Raw genomic sequence first — 19,142 nt, 5'->3', positions numbered from 1 at the left:
GGTTATTTACAATTTAGAAATCCAAGTTTAGAATTCACCAAGCACATCGAAATAGCCTGGTTATAGGGATAGAGATTCAGCTGCAGTCGAGTCATCTCCTCGGTCTGTTTTGTAGTAACCGAGGTGGTAACTTATTTCGCTGGCGTAGCTACTCTAGCCTTGGACTGGTGATAGTTCTTCCTAAGCTAAAGGTACAAAATAATGCAGTAACTAGTAATGCAGTATCTATCTCGGTATCTATCTCCCGAGGTTTCTCATCACTAGATTAAACGTTCAATTAGCTTGCTCGCCCATACGAAGTAGTTCATACATGGTACCTTGGCATATAGCACTTGGTCTAGCAGTTTACCCAACGTATTCCATGTTCCCAAAGCCATTTTCGCTGGCCTATGTCAAAGTATTGTCACAGTGGATATTAAATTGTTTTTTTGTTGGAAAGACTGCATCAGTAGATTTACTAATACTTTTCAGCAGTGCCCTATACATAACATACAACATAATCACATAAAGTATACAGGACAAAATATACTAAAAGTAAGACCTATACAAGTGTTTGAATTCTCCAAGATTGGCCGCAGGGTAAATTGATGAGTTCAATGAATTCCACATCTGAGTACCTTTATAATAAAAACTATTCTTGCCAAATGTAGTCCGTACCCTGGGCACAAAAAGGTGATGACTGTTTCTTCCAATGTGAGAGGTGACAGCTGTAGTGTACTTAAATGTCTCTCTCAAATACACTGGTGACAGGTGATGAAGAGTTCTATAAACACCAATGGCAGTATGGAATCTTCTACATTCAGCCACGGAAAACCTTGCGTGGCAGGAATCAATGAGAATGAATACGTTCAAATTTTTTAAAGTACTGCACAGTTGAAGGTGACCACACATCACAATAATCCAGTAAATTTCAAGTTTCTTTTGAAATTGACAGGGACACTGAAATCTAATCCCCTATCAGCGGTGGTGTTTACTGTGAATCCAATAAATGTTGACTTTTGTGTGTATTAAAATCTTGCCCCACTATCCTTCCCCACCCCTGAGGCTACATGCAGTGAAGGGATTTGACTCACTTTTGAATGAAAGATAAACCCATATGGTGGGGAATTTGGCCTTTGATTTTTTTCAAATCCCCACCTAAACCCCCAGGGGTTAGGAGGGGATGTATGAGGATTGATTATCTGACTTGTCCAAATGGTGGTGCATTTGATCACTTGTTTAGTCACCGTTCCCACCCACTGTCCCAGGGGGATAGTGGGCTAACAAATGATAAGTGCATTACATACTTATGGGCTCCATTTCTTAAGCGGGAATTTGTCGTTCAAGTTGTGATCACCCCACTTTATGCGGTGTGGGAAATGAAATCCATCAGATGTAGTGATTATAGTGTTCGATTTTTTTTTAAATAGCTACATGCATTTCTTCATTGCATCAGTGTTCATTGCTGTAATGTAATATGGCATGATTGACCCATGCGCAGAGCACAAGTGTGTGGTGACAATCACATTCAGTACCTGTACCAGTCTTATGGAAAACTGGTGTGTCCAATCAGATTGCTCAATTAACTGCATACTATGACATGATTTCCTTACATCTAGTCTCTAACTAATTTGGCACACCTTACAACTATAATATGCTGAAAGGCAATAGTACACAACACCCTACTCCCTTGTGAGTTTTTAATATCAATTTTAATGTGGAAGTTTATGGCCACAGAATTGTTTTTACTGTGATGTAACTGGAAATTGTTAATTTGTTTTTCGTACACTTGGAAATTGATTGCATTCCACTTGGCACAAGTGTATAAAGTGGCTGTCACCAGACCCTCACGCTCTGCATGCAGGTCAGCTCCGCCAAACGCTAAACTAATTGAAATGATGGTTTCTCTCACATTGATAATGTGTGGCAAGCTCTCTGGCACATAGCAACTAGATATCATTTAAGAATTGTGACCTAATTTGGGAATCTGACCCATTCATCATCGTGTTTGTCATATGAGTGCATAGATTTCTGCAAAAAGGCAATTGTCCTACCCTAGTTTTGCTTCTGAAAAAATCATGTTTTGTTCTCAGCATTTTGGTAAACCGTTAATATATGCTATATATCACCCATAACTAAAATGTTTCCACTGCAGACATAGGTTAGGTTTCAAGTTAGATTCCTGACCAGCCATTTTTGTTTCCAAGTTTTCAGACAAATACTATAAAGAACTAACAGTTTTCACGTGCTCTTTTAGTTTAAGGTGTGAACCAATCTGTAGTTTGAATCATTTGGTGTTGTGATTTTTACTACCAGTTTTTATCATCATCCATAACAACCCACCGAAATAAGCAGCCGCTTAAAATCAGTATCAGTACACTTCGTAATGAATAGACAAAATTTTCAGGACCATTCAAAACATTTTATAATCAAGAGAATGTGGAAACAAATGTGGCAATCATTTCTCTAGGGGCGCGAAACTAGCCTAGGTCAGGTGGTGCTTATTATTTTCACATCCATAGGGATGTGTATTATCTAAGCTGTAATGCACATGGAAAACTATTCAAGAGCTCCCATTAGTCTAGCTTCATGTTTCAGCTGGCTAGTGGCATTCCAAGTATCCTGATCGTACCCAGTGGTCAACACATGTCCTTACAAATTCACTCGTGAAAAGCAGTCAAAGAGAGCTAAGGGAGTGGCTGTGAAAGTATATACTCTCAATCAATCACAAGTGTACAAGTGAATTCAACATTGCATTTGGGCTGTACTGCTGTAGTTACTTTACCAAACCTGAAAATAGATGGCTACTAAGGGATATGTATTTGACGTATACAGTAACTTTCCAGTTGCAAAGCTGCTGTTATTCTGCCAGCAGAATATTCTAGTCCTAGCATACTATCATTCCTTTGTGAGAAACAAAAAACATACATTTACATTAAGTGTTATACCGTGATATGTGTAGCACTATGCTTAGGAGGCTCACCAGATTTGATCTGCTCCTCTATTTATGTTTATGTTTAGTCCAATAAAAAGGAATAAGGAAGTTTCCTCTTCTACTCTTGGTTTAGTTGTAACCTATACAGTTTTTGTGCTGGAGGTTATAGGAAACTTCCAATCTACAGGGGTTAGGACAAAGTCAAAGTTTGGCACAGTTCGCCACATTGGCTAAGAAGCTTGGTGTATGTATTTTACAGACCCCTGAAAATGGACAGGAGAAAAAGCAAATTTTATTGTTACTTTGTTGCTTGTTATAATGCATATAACAGACTGGAAGGGTGCACAAGTTCTCACCTTATAATTACCAGCTAGGGAGGCTTTGGTATTCCACTAGAAATTGTTTTAAGAATAGCTAGCAATGTAAATTTTCAAAGTAGAATGTACACTGATCAAACAAATTTTAAAAAAGGGCTAAAGTAGAGTTTGTCTGGTGGGTTACTATATACTGCAAGTCCACAACTCTTCAGCATATAATTATCTGCAAGAAACTAATAGCTTAGATACCAATGTTTGCAAGATACTTTTGTTTTGTAATTCTATTGTAATATATATGTGCTTGACCCAACATACATTTTGTGCATACATTTTGTGCATACATTTTGTGCATACATTTTGTGCATACATTTTGTGCAGAAAATGAACAAGGAATCATCAGGAAAGCGACCAAACCCAGATGGTACCTACAAATTGATGCGAAAAAACGTGCCATATCTGGTTCCAATGTACACCATGCAGAGTATATGGCTTCTGCAGGTTAGCATTTAATTTGTAACAGTTACAGCAACCAATTTTAATGTAGAGTGCAAGATGCTTTCTTCTTTGGGGGAAAAGAATGCAGCAGCTTCAAGGAAGTGGAAGTCTTTATCAAGTGATGAAAAGGATAGGTATAATGAAGCAGCAGCAGCCATGAACAGTGAAGACAAGACTGTTGACATCAAGAAGGAGGTGAAAAAGTTGCGTGATTTGCTCAGTTTACTGGTAAGTTATCGTGTGAAGAGCTGTAGCCACAGGAATAAATTCGAAAGGAAATTTCTACTAGATAAAATAGTGCTTCTATCCAACAAAGCTCATCTTCAAAGTAAATTATTTTAGTAAATCAAACTAGTCAAAGTAAATCTAAGTTTAAGTTTATCAAAGTAAATCAAAGTAAGCTTGGATCAAGGATTTTGCAGTTATACCACCCCACATAAAGCAATGTAATCTTTTAATACCACAGCAAGTCTGAAGCCTCACACAACTACTAACTTGTTTAAAAGTGAACTGAAGTTGTGTTGTATAACAGGTATGTGTAAAGCTGAAGGTGTGTTACAACATGTAGATGTGGAGGCCATAGTACCTTGATTTCTGAGGTTAACTAAGTTTCTAGCTCTTGGCTAAAGAATGCCACAGCAATTATATACACTGGTCTCCCTATTGCCGACAAGCTACTATAGTTAGTAAACTTTTCTTTCTTAGCCTTTTTGCTATATGCTTATCAGATTAAAATAGTGGAACCTCAGTTATTCGAACCCCACTTATCCAGATTCTCGGTTAACCGAACTACGGAGATGATTGCTCTATCTGAGTTGTGACTGTTGTATTAGGGTATTAAAAATACTAAGGTTATTTATACAGTTTCAGAGGTACAGACTTTTCAGACTTATGGACCACCCCTGGTCCCAAGGAGTTCGGATAACTGAGGTTCCACTGCACTTACACATGAGGAACACTGGTGGCAAACTAGAAATTGCACCCAAGGCTCTTTGATGACCGGGCATGGGATAGAAGTGCCATCGTAGGATTGTTTACAATTTTTTGTGTCTGACATATTCACAAACTAATCACAACTTTTACTACCATAATAGTATATATGAATATAGTTAATCTTTAGCTAACCATTTCCAGCTGTTCTATTCACATTATAGTATGTAATGGAGTGGGTTTATATAAAATATCACTGGGACTATATATAAATGTCTTGAGACTGTGCCTTATCTAAATCTTGCATATTGCTCACAAGCCTATGCAAGTATGACTGAAGTACTGTACACAGAACCACTTACAAATCTATAATACCGTGATAATGGTCCTCAATGGTTTTGTCTTATAACTGCTAGTTGAAGTTTGTTGTACGTTTGCCCATGCACTATCCAAAAGTATAAAAATGAAAATTATTTTTAAAATTTTATAATGGACAGGTGGTTGTTTCATACAGTTGCATATACCTGTAGGTGTATACATGATTCACTAGAGATCAGCCATTGTACAGGTACCATTAATTTAGCCTTTAAATTCATACTGTTTTTCATGTTGGGTCAAACGGTAACATTCTATATTACATAATGTTTGTTCTGTGTAGGTTGAGCATGGAAACAAGATAGATGGTTTTGACTTTGTTTTTGTGGCTGTGCATGAAGGCAACCACATTACTGGTGGTACAAAAGCTGGCTGTGATTTTTTGCTAAAGTCAGGTTCACACATACCACATTCTTTTTTGGGGTACATTGCTTCACTGCAACACTACACTGGTATGTAAAATATATTTTGTATTGCATTGACTGCACTGTACAATAGACAACTCACTCCCATCTACAAATGCTAAGCAAGCTAACTCTGCTGAATCATTGAGGACAGCTGTCCAAGATATATTTAATGAGTGCTATGGTATGGATATGTGGTAATTGATTGAGTATACATTATTGTATGAGTGGAAATATTGACGAGCTAAAAATTGGCGTTTTGCACCATTTTAGCTATTGGTGTCATTTTAATTTTCAAAATGCTGTATTCTTAGTATTATTAAGACTGCAATGTTGGCATCATTTGGTCAACACCGAAATTGCTAAACTGCCAATTAAATTCACCGCCAGATTTTCCACATTTATGGTACATCCACATGTACGTATGCCAACGATACATACAGTGTAAATGTGGTTTTTAAGCTGTAAATCTATGAGTGTTCTGTATGCAGGATGACAATTAGTCTGGTGCAGCTGACCCTCTTTTAAGCACTCAAAAACACGGAAAAAATGAGTGGTTGAAGGTGCCGGATGTGTGCACCAGACTATAGTGACATGTTAAGCAGATGGAGATCAGCTGATACAACTGATTTAAAATTGTGATTAGTATATCACTCCCTTCTTGTATGGCTATTCAGAAGAGAGCCATGACTGCCTACTTGTACTATACCATTATGTACTCTGTTTTGGAGCTGTAATCAGCTCCCTGGGAAGACATCAGCATATGCTGCCTTTCCCAGTACCAAATCAGTTAGTCAACCAGAAAGTGATTTGCTCATGACTTTGATGTTCCTGCAAGTTCAAAGATATCTATGGGATTGATCATTGAAAACCATTGCATATAAGTTATATGATTACTTTTTAATCTTTCTAGTTGTAAGGTGAACTTATGTGATTGGCAATTTCATACAGATAAGTAGCTGTGAGAGAGTAGATAATGTAGTAAATGTAGAAAAAGGTGTTGCATTACAACATGCAGATGAAGAGCATCGGTTTCTGATTAACGCCTGAATAACCCAGGAAATATACACATATATCCATTACCAAATTGTGAGTCTTGTGACTAGATTCACAGCTGACCTACACTCCACATAGACAAGTGATGAATGGCAATTGTAATACTAAATACAGGCATGTACAATTCCAAATTTGTTTGATGCTTAACCAAGTTTGTATTGCAGTTTCACACCTTTTTATAGAATTTTTTCTGTGCAGGTGCATATACTAATGACCCCAAAGCAGTAATGCCGTACAAGTATATTTCTAAGTATGGTATCACAATGGAAGGACTACCGGAAGGCGTTGTTTTAAAACCTCCTGGTTCTTATGGAAAAGCTACTCTTAAAGAAATAATTGCCAGGAAAGATCTTTTGCGTGTTACATGTATGTATTATTATCAACTGTTCGATATTGTATACCGTATACTTATAAATTTCTCAGGCATATAATTTTCACAGTGGGGCAATTTTCAGGATTTATGTGGTTTTATTTTCAAGGATATAATAATACTATGGCTGACTTTTCTATTGTACAGCATAGACTGAATCCTGATTTTCATTAACTTTTGAGAACGAAAAATTGGGGGCAACTGCTAAATCTGCAAAATTATGCCCCTTGAAATTTATACATATAAGATAACTTATTGTGCAGATAAATAAAAGGAATGATAACATGCAGTATTGCACGATACAATAAGTCTGTGTTCTTGGGATTTTCTGCAGCTGATTTCAATGACATGATAAATCTAAATGCTGTGTAATATTGCAATTGCATCTAATAAATCACCAAATCAAGAGATGTGATATTTTAGGCCATATATACAGGTGTATCTGCATGCAGGACTGATTTGCCAAAGTTTTCGATCGCCAAAGTATTCTTCCATATGGTAAAATAGTAGTATCAAGTCGATTAACAAAACCGATCTGATATAGGAACAAAGACCTTTTCTCTGATGATTTGCTCTCTATAAATTAATGTCAGAATGCAAGTGTGCAACAGTTGACACTGCAATCTTGTATTGAATGGTGTTGAGGTGTTCATAATTATATGTTTATCTGTATCTGTATCTGCTGCTGTTTTGCACAAGTTGCCTAACCGATACCAAGAGTAAACATTTAAAGAGTTTATTATTCTTTATTATTATTTCTTTTATTCTTTACTCTTGCCGATACTGATACACAAAAATAAGGCCAATAGCTGATACTGATTATCAGTGCAACTCTAATTGCTCATCAGATGGAAAAGTGTGTGCTTGTAAAGAAACACTTTGCTATGGGCAACCAAGACTGCTGCGGGAGGTAGTACCATCTCTTAGTTAACATTAAAGTTTAATTACCTTAATCACAATGTAATTGACACATTAGAGAAACTTTAAATTTAAGTGTTATCAGTCTTTAAAAATTACATCAAAATTATTTATCTCGCATCAGAATTTCCAGCACAATGCATGTGTGTAAATGTTTGTCTGTCCTACTATAGTAAAAGCATCATGCTTTTCTAGGTTCTACTGGAAATATTGAATTGGATACTTCAGAAGAAGAACCATCCATACAATGGTTTGTAGAATATTTGTTGTGTTAACTTGTATATGTAGGTGGGGTGTAAAGGTTGCATCTCCTTACCAGCTTTCAGGTTGACGCAACCCTAGGTTGACAAGTGCTGGATGCTTACAAGTACAATATTATTGCAAAAGATTAAGATACCCTAACAAAACAGTCACCTATCAAATATCATGATAAATGGTAATATATATCGCAAAGTTTATCTGTACAATATATTGAACACCAAAATTGCAATACCACCCAGCCCTATATACACACATCGGGCAAAATCAAACTAATGCTGGCAGTGGATAGGCACACTACCTTACTGCTTGTTTAACCATCCGTGCTACTCAAACCTCTCGAGACTGCTTTTGAGAGAAGGCATTCTGAGGGGTGTGGTAGACTCAAATAGGGAATTCTGACCTTGGTGGGGGGCTGGATTGGAGTGGTGCATTGGTGGATGGTCTGTTTCAGTTACCCAAATGTTGTGTACACATGCGCCGATTCTGCTGCATCTCAGCACTTAAGAAGCCACTGTGGCCCTGTAACTTTGTGTCTGGGGTTCAGTTGTGCCATTGTGGAGTCTATCTTACTTCTCTGTCAGTAGTTGTGATACTATACTTCATACATCCAACAGTTCAGCTTTTCAACTATATCTTATTTGATAGGAGAAAAGAAGCAGCCAATAAGCACTGTAAATGTTCTGCAATGTAATAAACTGATGCGTCTTTTGTGTAAATTTCATATGTGTGTTCACTACCCTAGCAAGGCTTGAAATTTTAGAACTTATTATCTCAAAACGTTTAATGCAGGATTTGAGTTGCTTTCCAAATCCAGTCATATAGATACTAAGATCATCATGAGCTGAAAAATTAGCAGTGCATGTTCTAGTGCGAAATCGTAGGGTAATGTACTCAAAGATTTTCACTTAGGCTCCTAAACACTTACAGGCTCTGTCTTCTCCAGTGCTCTAAGGTGGATAAGGCTTCATTTTGCTGAAAAATTGTGATACTGTATGGAGCTATTCTATCTGGCAGACACCTGTAGCTGTATAGTTGTGATGAACCAAGCAGCAACTTAGAAGCCAATGGGAAGCCTATCATACGATGGCAATCGTCAATGCATCTCATGTACATTTTCAGTAAGGAATCATAATCACCATAGAGTGATGAATAACTTCTCAAATTTTGTATTCCCTGATAATCATGATCATACTATGTATAATTATATGTTCTTATTTAGGACTGTGTGTATATATATATTATATATACCATTATTGTAAGTAATATTTTTTTCAATAGTGCCAGTACTGCTGTGGATCCTCATCATGAGGTGTCAAGTGCAACTACTCCAAGCCATGATCACACGTACTACAATGCTTTGGACACCACACGTACAGTCAGCTCTGTTCCTCATTCAGGTTGCAGGAATGATGAGCCACTTAGTGTAGGATCATCTGTTAAATTATTGAAGAACTCTAACATAGTTGGGATGGGAAGAATTTTAGATGGAGACAGCTGTGTGCATGGGAAAGCTATTCCACAAGATTATATCAAACTGGAAATTACTCAGATACTGCCTGAGACTACACTTTTGTTTTCCACCCCCTTTGATGATGATTATTTAATAGATGGTCAAATAACAGCATGGCCTAAAAATCAGTGTATCCCTATTAAGTAGCAACTTTACATATGATATAGCACATCAATCCATATAAATGTTGTAAATCATTTAGTTCCATAGCTGTTCACAACATAGTACATTTAGCTGTTTGTGCATTACATTTTTACCGTGTACTTTATTTCACTTGTTTGTATCATAATACTAGAATAAACAATTTAATAGCAATCTCAATAGATCTCTATTGTCAACGTTTCTTCCGAAAAAAAGGGACATTTGCTGTAGATTCCCTAGCATCTTTCAACAATTGCTGTAACACATGTGGTGGATATGTCAGAAAACTCTTAGGTTTACGACTTAGACTGGCTGGAGATGCTGTGAACAACAAAAACAATAATATGTGGTATCAGTGTACAGTGGAGTACCTTGGGTGACTTTTTGGAGAATTTTCATATCTTCTTCAAATCCAGCAAGCAAGTCTTCATTGGTCTACATGTTCAGGAATGATATTGGTATATACTACACTAATTAAAAAAAAACAGAATCTGACCATGAGAAGCATGGTCAACAGGAAAGCTATTCCATAATAAGTATGGAAGGGCAACAAACATTGTTCAGGATGGAATAGACATCCGCACAAGTGTATTGCAGGTGCTGTTCAAATCCTTCTTAAGTAACACAGTGTTAAGTATCCCTTATCCCCACGAACAATATAATAATATGCTTAGTTCATTATCACATTACAACGCATAAACCTAAGATATAGTAAGACACTCCAAAGTAGCATCTTCAAAGTATTAATTAAACGTCTGAGGAGGAGGTGTTAGAATGACACAATGAAAACTGAGGTGGAGCAGAGGTTATTATTGTCATCATTCTAACACCGACTCTGAAGACGATTATACTTCGAAGGTGCTACTTTGGAGTGTCTTACTGTCTTAGAAATTGGTCTCCCAACAGTGAAAAGAACATTGTGGCTATGCCCCTTGCCAAGGTGTGGGTAACCGCGAGTCTCTTAGTGCTAAGACACTCGACTGCCAGTCTCTTCATGAATAATAAACTGGTATTTTAATCAAACTTCAAAGCATTGTTTACATACCATTTTCTAATTTGTGTTGTGAATTATTGTGACTTATGCCCACCTTACTACGAATAGTTTTCAAATATTCTTCCTGATGATAACTTTGTACTCTCCAGTGCTGCACCTCCATCTCTTCTTCGGAATCACTGCTGTTATTGGGTGAACATGGTGCTACAAAATAATAGACATAAATAATTTGTAAATACTTTTAAAGACTTTATCAGCATAAAAACATGTCATATTGATTTAAATCCATAAAACGCTCAGAACAATGCTGTATAGGATGTAGACTTACTTGGTATTGATAAAGGAGAGGCTTTACCATGACTACCGGTTGACTGCAATTGGCTACCGGTTGACTGCAATCGACTTCCACCTAAAACACAACTATCAGTACATGTGATGTATAGGATGTAGACTTACTTGGCATTGATAAAGGAGAGGCTTTACCGTGACTACCGGTTGACTGCAGTTGACTACCGGTTGACTGCAATTGACTACCAGTTGATTGCAGTTGACTTCCACCTAAAACACAACTATCAGTACATGTGATGTATAGGATGTAGACTTACTTGGCATTGATAAAGGAGAGGCTTTACCTTGACTACCGGTTGACTGCAATTGACTACCGGTTGACTGCAATTGACTACCAGTTGACTGCAGTTGACTTCCACCTAAAACATCATCACCAGGCTCTGTGGCACTACACATTGACAGAGACACATAGCTACATTACATGTTCACACAATTTACCCACTTGCTGTTATTCAGGGCTTGGTTTTCTTGCACATTCCACTGAGTATGCTGTTCATTTTCACCTACGTACATAGTATTAAAATAGTAAATGATTGAAATGTGAGTAAAACTGAGTACTGAAATTGACAGGTTGATTAATACCCACAGCTCATATAACACTTGTGCTATACTACAGGCTTGTACTAGACAGTGGAAATTCTAGACCTGACATGCAGGGGGCACAGCATAAACACTGATGCATAGTTGTAATACAAAATGGATTTTCTGGGGGTCTGGGGGTGGAACCCCCGTAGGAATTTTGCATTTGAAAGGCTTGAAAATGGCTTGAAAATGGTTTAAAATTGATGCTAAAAATCATTAAAAATCCTAAAATAAACAATGCCAATCTATACAATTTTCCCCAGGATATGAAAAAAACTCAGCAGGGGAGAGGGGGATGGCCCCTTAGATCCCCCCTTAGAATTGTCTATGGTACTAGGTGAGTTCAGAGGACCCACCTATTGTACTGCAGTGCAGTTTCATTTTTAACTAAATGTCTAAATGTATTATTTTGACACTTGCTTTTTAGTGCTGATTATAACATACATGGCTGTAAAGTAAAATTGCTTGAAAACCATGATGACAACCATCATTTTGGAAAATTGCCACAATTTCAGGCTACTTTCAGGACAATGAATAATCAATATCTCTCAGTGTCTGACCTACCACTTTGATTTAGAACCCCCTATTGAAAATACTGTGTACGGGTCTGTAATAACCGCATCACAGCCAGAACAACTGTCATAATAGCTGCCCTCAGATGCTGTGGCTTGTACCTGCACATGCAGATGGTTTGATAAATACAAGCAAAAATGTTAAGTTAAGAAACAACGTTATTGATCAAAGTCACAAGGAGAAATGGTGTTGAAGGAAGATGAAGAAGGTAATTTGCTCATGAATCTGTATAAACACTGCAGTCTCACTGATACCTAGCTCGTAATAGTCGCCCTTGGATTGCAGTCGCCTTTGCATATGGTACCCATGTGATATTCCTGGCTAAAAGGTACTGCAAATTAGTCATGGCTAATCAGCTAATAACTGGTACATCATGGTGTCCAATTTCTGAGTGCACTGCTAAATATTGACTTGTTAAAAATACTTGTAGCATAATATGTGTTAGTGTATAAATTTTGTTATATTTACAAACATTGCTTGAATCACACTATACTACACTACTGCATTAAGAAGCAATGAAAGATATAAACATACTACACCTAAAAAGCTTCCATAAAATTATCAGACTAGAGTTCAGTAGAACAAAACTATACAGACATGACTGAGCTTAAAATATGATAACAAAACCAATCCAATATACCTATATACAGTTTAAAGTCCCCTTTTTCTTAACACTACACATTTATTTTTCTCCTTTCAGCCTACCCTTGCCACTACCCCAGCACAAAGATGGTATATCCTAGATAAGTATAACGAAAATGGACCTACATATATTAGTCCCTATGCCAATCACCAAAATGACTCATCTAAGAATGAAACATGACATCTCTTATACCTACGGTATATATAGTAACTGTACACTATGCATGCGTATATGTACTTGCCTTCATCATCGGTTGCAAGCATAGATTCATCACTGCTAGAAAGTGCATCCTGCTCAGGTTTTCTCAAGCATATGTTCTCAACATCATCATCATTGATGTCCACATCTGAATTAAAAACCTCATTGTCTCTGCAAAATTCAGTTAACATAGCTTCTAGTTCTGGCAATTGAGTGCATTCCATTAGACAGCTCAAGGACTTTAACTCAAAACGACATCGGTGAAGACATTTTTTGAGCAAACTAATGGAACCCTTGGTATACCTTCCTTGCACTTCTGCAGACTCTAGTGTATCAACCAACTGACATAGGCCCATGTACTTTGCAATGAAGTGTTGTGAACAACACTTCATTTCTTCTTCTAGCCGAGTAATTTCTTCATTACACCTGGAAATTTTATGGCGTAACTCCACAGCTTGAGCTTTAAAAGAATGCGGAATGTTTGATGATGCAAACACAGCTTCTTTATAAATATCATTAGATAAGTCAGTGGTATCCTTCCATTGAACTTGGGTGGATTGAGGCTGATTAGCATTGTACTTGGCTATAGTTCCCTTCAGTTGTTTCGACACTAAATTGATGCGCCTTGACAACCTGATTGCTATTTTTTGTCCATCTATGAACACACAACCATACATACATAACTAACTACACAGCCATAAGATGAATAGTGTCCGTGTAGTGTAAAGGAGGTGATTGGTCACTGCATGGTCAGCACAAAAAATCAGTGAATTATTTGAGTAACTACAGTACATGCATGCTATCAACTTTTGGCAGCAACCTTCTAACAGCGTTACACTCAGCTAATAATTTGCTAGTTACAGTTCCCTACCACCAACATTCACTTATCAGCTTGTGTGAAAGACTTTCTAGCCTTGTATCAACTCAAAGGTCTCAACAGTCCCTAGCAGCTTTCAAAATTTGGACTTAGCTCTCCAGTAGGTTACTATTCTCTTACCTGGGTTTGCCAATGCAAGCATGAATGTCTGAAGGCATCCCAGTGCTGGAGAACAATAGCAGTGTGTTTTGCACTTACTGCCAAATGCAACTATTTGTTGAAGTGATATGAAAATTTTGGTCCAAGGATAGCCCAATTAGACAGGTTTCACTGCAATACTATGCATATGCATACCGTTTGGGCCTTATTAGACAGGTGGCTGAATTATTCAGGTCAATTTGTACAGAATTCATGCCTTGGGGGTTTTCTACAATGCCAGTATTAATAGGTGACCTTATAAAGTGAGCGTTCAACTATATCAAAAATCAATAAATTCTTTTTATTCACACACCTGCATACTTGGCCTTCAACTTTAATAAGTACCACCTCTCTTTGGCTTGATCTCGCATCTTCAACTTAAGTTTTTGCTTTTCCTTGGACTGAATCACACTCTTAGTGGCAATGTACTCAGGACAGTCGTCCAACCAACGAGTTTGTATGCCATGTTTTTGCTCTATTTCTTGAATCTTCTGATCAATTCTACCTTGCATATATTTTCTTCATATTATAGACAGATGTGCTACTTACATCAACATGTATGAGATACCCAAAACATGGTTATCAAATCCTGATGATTCCAAGGCATTCCTACAAGTCATTGGATCGTATGCAAAATTAAAGACCTGGGTTTGGTAATCAGGGTTCATGTCACAGGTACATTACAATTATCAGATTACTTTCACTGTACTATACACTAAGGTTTTGAACATGTTTAAAATGCCAAAATACTGATTCTAATATGAAGCTGATGGGATTTTTAAATTCAATAAAAAAATTAAACACGTATGACATTAACACTGATTTGCCAAATCCTGGACACACATTTGTTGTGTACACTATACAGGAAGATTTACAAATGCCCTCACATAACTGACGATATTTTATCCAAAAGAGATACATACTCTTCCTGCCAGCTTTGTGATATTTCATGAGGTACTAACAGTTACAATAATAATACACACCTGTTTACAATGTATTGTTACTTACACGAATTACGTGAAATATTTTGCATCATTTCACTTGACCAACATTCAATGTCATCTTCAGAAAGTGGCTCTAAACATACACAGATTAACAATCTCATCATAAATTACATAACACACAAACCAGAACTGCTTTGTTTGAGGATATCTAGGCTTGCGGTAGCATTATTTAGGACATCTTTTGCATGCCTCATCCGCTTGCACAGCAACTGACCTTTACATAATATTATTAGTAATTTTTCAACCGATGAGATTTAAACCAAACCTATTTTTTTTGCGATCTTCCTACAGTAATACAATAGTGCATCAGTCAACACATCGACACGGTGGGAAGGCCGCATCTCTTTGGTCATGGCAGAAAACCTTCTCAGAAATGACCACAAGCGTTCTACTACCTCTCCATCACTTAAACCGAACCCAGTGATGTTCCTAGGGTTTCTTAATATCTATGTATAGATAACATCAAGATGCATGTACACCCTGTAGCTTGCAATGTACTTGACACTGAGACGTATGTCCATAGGCATGAAAAACAGGAATGGCAAACTCAAAACCTTCTAGCAGGTCAGTACGTTTGTTGGCCTATAAAATATCAATCAATAGACATAGCTTGCACAACTGTTACACATACCACCAGATGTTTCACAAGTAGACAGGATATATCATACATCAGTTGGATACTGTGATTAGGATATAAGTCTTTTAGCTTCTCCAACAAGTAGACACAGTATGATATTCTACAAAATTATCCTAAAAGTAATACAATAATCAAACTTCATACCTTTCTCCATGATGTAGATTCAAAAAACATTTGGGAAATTCATGGCGGCATACTACACCCATTACAGCAGTTTCTTTCAATGCAGAATACCGATTCTGGGACCTCAGTGCACTTCCTGCTAAAAACTCACTGCATCCCTGATGTTAAATAATATGTATGCAAACATAGAATTATCACTTCACTAACTTCTGTACTACGCGTAGGATGGGTGGCATATTGACAAACATACTCATCCACCTCTTCCTGGTTTAGGAACATACTACTACCAGAGAGGGGTGGATGAACACTACTGCCAGCAGATTTCTTGCGACACAAACCAAAGTTTGCATCAATTGAAAGTGTCAGCATTCCATTGTCCTAAAGTGAAGTCAGTATGTAAATGTGAATTATACATTTAATTAAAACAATACCTTAGGACATGCTGGACAGGAATTAAAACAAGGTTTCGTAGAATCATCACAAATCTCATGCAACATTCTGAGCTTGCCTTTTGCATGCCTATTGCCCATAAAGTAATCATAAGCAACTACTGTGTATATAATATATACTATACCGGTACTCCTCAAATGTATCAATTAAGACTGGATAGATACTACATGGCATCTGAAAGACATACACATGCATATATCACATGTGAATGTAGATTCTTTAGCAGCAGCTTACTTGCACAATATTCTCTTGCAGATAAATTTCTACTGCATTAGTGAAGTCCTGTACAGAAACCTGGCATTCAAGTAGCAGTGCTTCCATCCAGTCCATAAAAGAGAAGGAAAAGGCAACTAGAGGCCGACTTGGTGTTCCAGGCCAATATCCCAATTCCACAAGTGTCAGTGCATCTGGTTTACACTTGCAAAACTGGATATTAAGGTTTTGAGGAATTCCTTAAAATATTACATAAAAATTTACCACATTACACATGCATACCTTCAGTATGAAAACAAGTAACCAGACGCATAGAGCTGCTATCACAGACATGGTCATCAAGGCTAACAGAAGGAGTAGGAAGGTTAAATGGCACAAAACACCCATTCTACAGTAAAAATAGTTCTATAATGCATGTGTGTAACTGTTCCACATTACCTTCCAAATTTCAGGAAAATGATGGAAGTTTTGTTTGCTGCTGTGCAAAGTAGTGCAGCAGCTAGAGCACATACTAAATGGACCACATTGCAAACATCTTATAACAGCTGGACTTCCACATACATAACACTCTGCTTCATCTGAAATAGCTTGTTTATTAACCATTGTTATGTAAATTCTACTTCTCAGCTCAGCCCATTTTTGAGACAGTCTTTCTTTACGTATGGTATGAGATGAAAGCTCTTGTGCAGCATCAGTACCATCAACTTCAGACATGCTGTCAAATTGTGCTTGTCCATTGTCAACATCATAATTATTACTCGTATTACTGTGTTGATAAGAGTCAGGTCGGTTGTTGACAATAATGACCTGCTTAACAATCCTGCATCTTTTACGGTTAAGTGGCGCAATGAAATTCAAAGGGACCTTATTCTGTCTTCTTTTCATTATGCCACTATATCACCTAAGTAATACAGTAAAACAGCTTCAGCAAAACCTGTGTGATAACATTGTTCACACTTTATATGTTGTTGTCCCTGAACTATTTTCTGTATGACATCCCCCCACAACACCGGAAATGATTTTGCTATGAAGCGGAATATAAATGCATGCTGCCGATTGGTATACACAGTACTGCCCAAGCATAACACTGCATGCATTTGCTCGTGCACACATGAGGTATATGATTTTAAGTGTGCGAGCAAATGCAGCATTGTGCATGGGCAGTAATGTACCTAAATACAGTAGATGTAAGAACACCAAATCCTACAGGAAACATATTCTACCCCTCTTGCTATCAGGGCCATGCATGTAGCAGGACCCCACATTGCTCACACTACAGATGAATTTAATTTGACAGAAGACCATCACATACAACAACGGGCCGTTTCCCATAATTTGACTTTGCAGGGTATTGTCATTAAATCTTCTTGGGGGCTAAAATGCGTAATTTGATAGGAATGGGCATTTAACCTATGCAATGAATTTTCCCACAGATGGTTTTGGCAGTGGAATACTAAATTTTCTGGTTAGTAATGCACTTTTCTTTGTATTGCCTCATCCACCAGAGGTGGAGCTATGCAGGGGTAATTAACACAAAGCCTGTGCCCACTATGTAGCATTTAACAAAATTCCCAATAGCCTCTAAATATAATTTTGTTGTCACTCTATACCACATCAAATTGCCTCATTGCAACAATGTAATTTACATAAAATATTTTGGTGCTTCATAAAAGCACAGCAAAACACCATTAAAGTTTTCTGATGGTCTGCCTCAAGAGATTAACGGATATCAACTTCACCATGGTCAAACAATCATGTTACCAGTAGGACGATAGCGTAAATAGCCTAGTTTCATAGAACTCCCCATGTAATTGGTGCACAAGGTTATGATGTATTGGTATAATATGTTGTCAGAAATAGACAAGCTATGCCACCATCAATACTAACTGGCAAGTGATAACTTGAATGCAGTAGTTTGGTTTTCTCTGCTTCTAAGGTCAAATAATAATGTAAATACACACTCCAGCTACACAAATGCCACACAGTTTTGCCACATGTTTAGATCAGTTAAACACCACACTGCCCTCTTGTTCGGGAACGTAACTTGAAACCTTGTCAGTTTCTGCATTTTACACTGTGAAAGTCTTTAAATAAATAAATACTTTGGTGGGGCATTTGATGTTTGGCTGTGACAAATCCCCGCTACACTAAAGCTCCATACATAGTATATGCTACAATTTTCAAACACACAGCTTTAATATGTAACATCGTTAAATAAGCTTTAGAGCCTGGTGTCCTACAGACTTTCAGCACTTTGTGCTGTAAAACCTTAATTGTGATAGGTGCATAATATTGTCAATTTTTGCCTTAATTACGGCATTCAACAAACAGACAAGCTAGCCGCACGCTAGATGACGAAGAGTGTATTATTGCTCTTAAAATACCCAACTACAAAGGCCTACACTCATGCACTGACAGCAGCAAGGCAGTATATTTTTGTGCTTTCATCTTTTACCAGTTCATAGGCACTGGATCGAGGGTGACACAGAATAAGGAAGAACCTAACACAGCTACTGTAGTGAGTATTCTGTACCTTTATTACTAGAGTATACAGGCTACACGAGATTTATCGGCACAAGACACAACAAGCTAGATGAACTGAATCCGCTCGACTGGATCCTTGTGAACCACATCCTGTAACAGGTGTAAGCTATTTCGATGTGCTTGGTGA

The 19,142-nt window shown here is 37.4% G+C and overlaps 2 protein-coding genes across 4 annotated transcripts; one reads left to right on the top strand and one right to left on the bottom strand.

Moving 5' to 3' along the window:
- Window positions 1–36: 36 nt before the first annotated feature.
- Window positions 37–9,869, top strand: LOC136268693 (uncharacterized). Its single transcript, XM_066064111.1, has 8 exons — window positions 37–191; window positions 3,610–3,729; window positions 3,776–3,954; window positions 5,315–5,483; window positions 5,530–5,619; window positions 6,690–6,857; window positions 7,975–8,029; window positions 9,319–9,869. Exons 2-8 carry the CDS (start codon window positions 3,717–3,719, stop codon window positions 9,695–9,697), a joined length of 1,053 nt encoding a protein of 350 aa, XP_065920183.1. The 5' UTR covers window positions 37–191; window positions 3,610–3,716; the 3' UTR covers window positions 9,698–9,869.
- LOC136268689 (uncharacterized) lies at window positions 9,656–19,132 on the bottom strand. Of its 3 annotated transcripts, none has more exons than XM_066064107.1 (24): window positions 19,005–19,132; window positions 16,910–17,405; window positions 16,754–16,859; window positions 16,493–16,710; window positions 16,383–16,432; window positions 16,240–16,327; window positions 16,016–16,186; window positions 15,830–15,966; window positions 15,680–15,785; window positions 15,547–15,630; window positions 15,314–15,494; window positions 15,173–15,262; window positions 15,053–15,121; window positions 14,932–15,001; window positions 14,594–14,653; window positions 14,358–14,545; window positions 13,073–13,684; window positions 11,476–11,536; window positions 11,291–11,421; window positions 11,142–11,243; window positions 11,014–11,094; window positions 10,780–10,889; window positions 10,063–10,126; window positions 9,656–10,012 (listed from the first exon to the last, which is right to left on the bottom strand). In XM_066064107.1, exons 2-24 carry the CDS (start codon window positions 17,354–17,356, stop codon window positions 9,885–9,887), a joined length of 3,354 nt encoding a protein of 1,117 aa, XP_065920179.1. In that variant the 5' UTR covers window positions 17,357–17,405; window positions 19,005–19,132; the 3' UTR covers window positions 9,656–9,884. The 3 variants fall into 3 exon arrangements, with proteins under 3 accessions (XP_065920179.1, XP_065920181.1, XP_065920182.1); XM_066064109.1 differs by having other exon boundaries at window positions 16,910–17,372; window positions 19,005–19,104; XM_066064110.1 differs by lacking the exon at window positions 11,014–11,094.
- Between the last annotated feature and the right edge of the window lie 10 nt (window positions 19,133–19,142).

Source organism: Dysidea avara, chromosome 10 (assembly GCF_963678975.1).
Source record: "Dysidea avara chromosome 10, odDysAvar1.4, whole genome shotgun sequence".
Taxonomy (NCBI): domain Eukaryota; kingdom Metazoa; phylum Porifera; class Demospongiae; order Dictyoceratida; family Dysideidae; genus Dysidea; species Dysidea avara.
This window is presented reverse-complemented; position numbering and strand designations above follow the sequence as displayed.

Bases quoted from the DNA above. Each gene is read 5' to 3' on its own strand.
- LOC136268693 (XM_066064111.1), top strand. The intron at 5,620-6,689 runs GTATGGATATGT...TTTTCTGTGCAG, and splicing joins TATATTTAATGAGTGCTATG to GTGCATATACTAATGACCCC. The intron at 6,858-7,974 runs GTATGTATTATT...ATGCTTTTCTAG, and splicing joins AGATCTTTTGCGTGTTACAT to GTTCTACTGGAAATATTGAA.
- LOC136268689 (XM_066064107.1), bottom strand. From the start codon at position 17,356: ATGAAAAGAAGACAGAATAAGGTCCCTTTGAATTTCATTGCGCCACTT. The intron at 16,711-16,753 runs GTATGCATGTGT...TAATATTTTAAG, and splicing joins TACTTGTTTTCATACTGAAG to GAATTCCTCAAAACCTTAAT. The intron at 11,244-11,290 runs GTAAGTCTACAT...GTTGTGTTTTAG, and splicing joins CTCTCCTTTATCAATGCCAA to GTGGAAGTCAACTGCAATCA.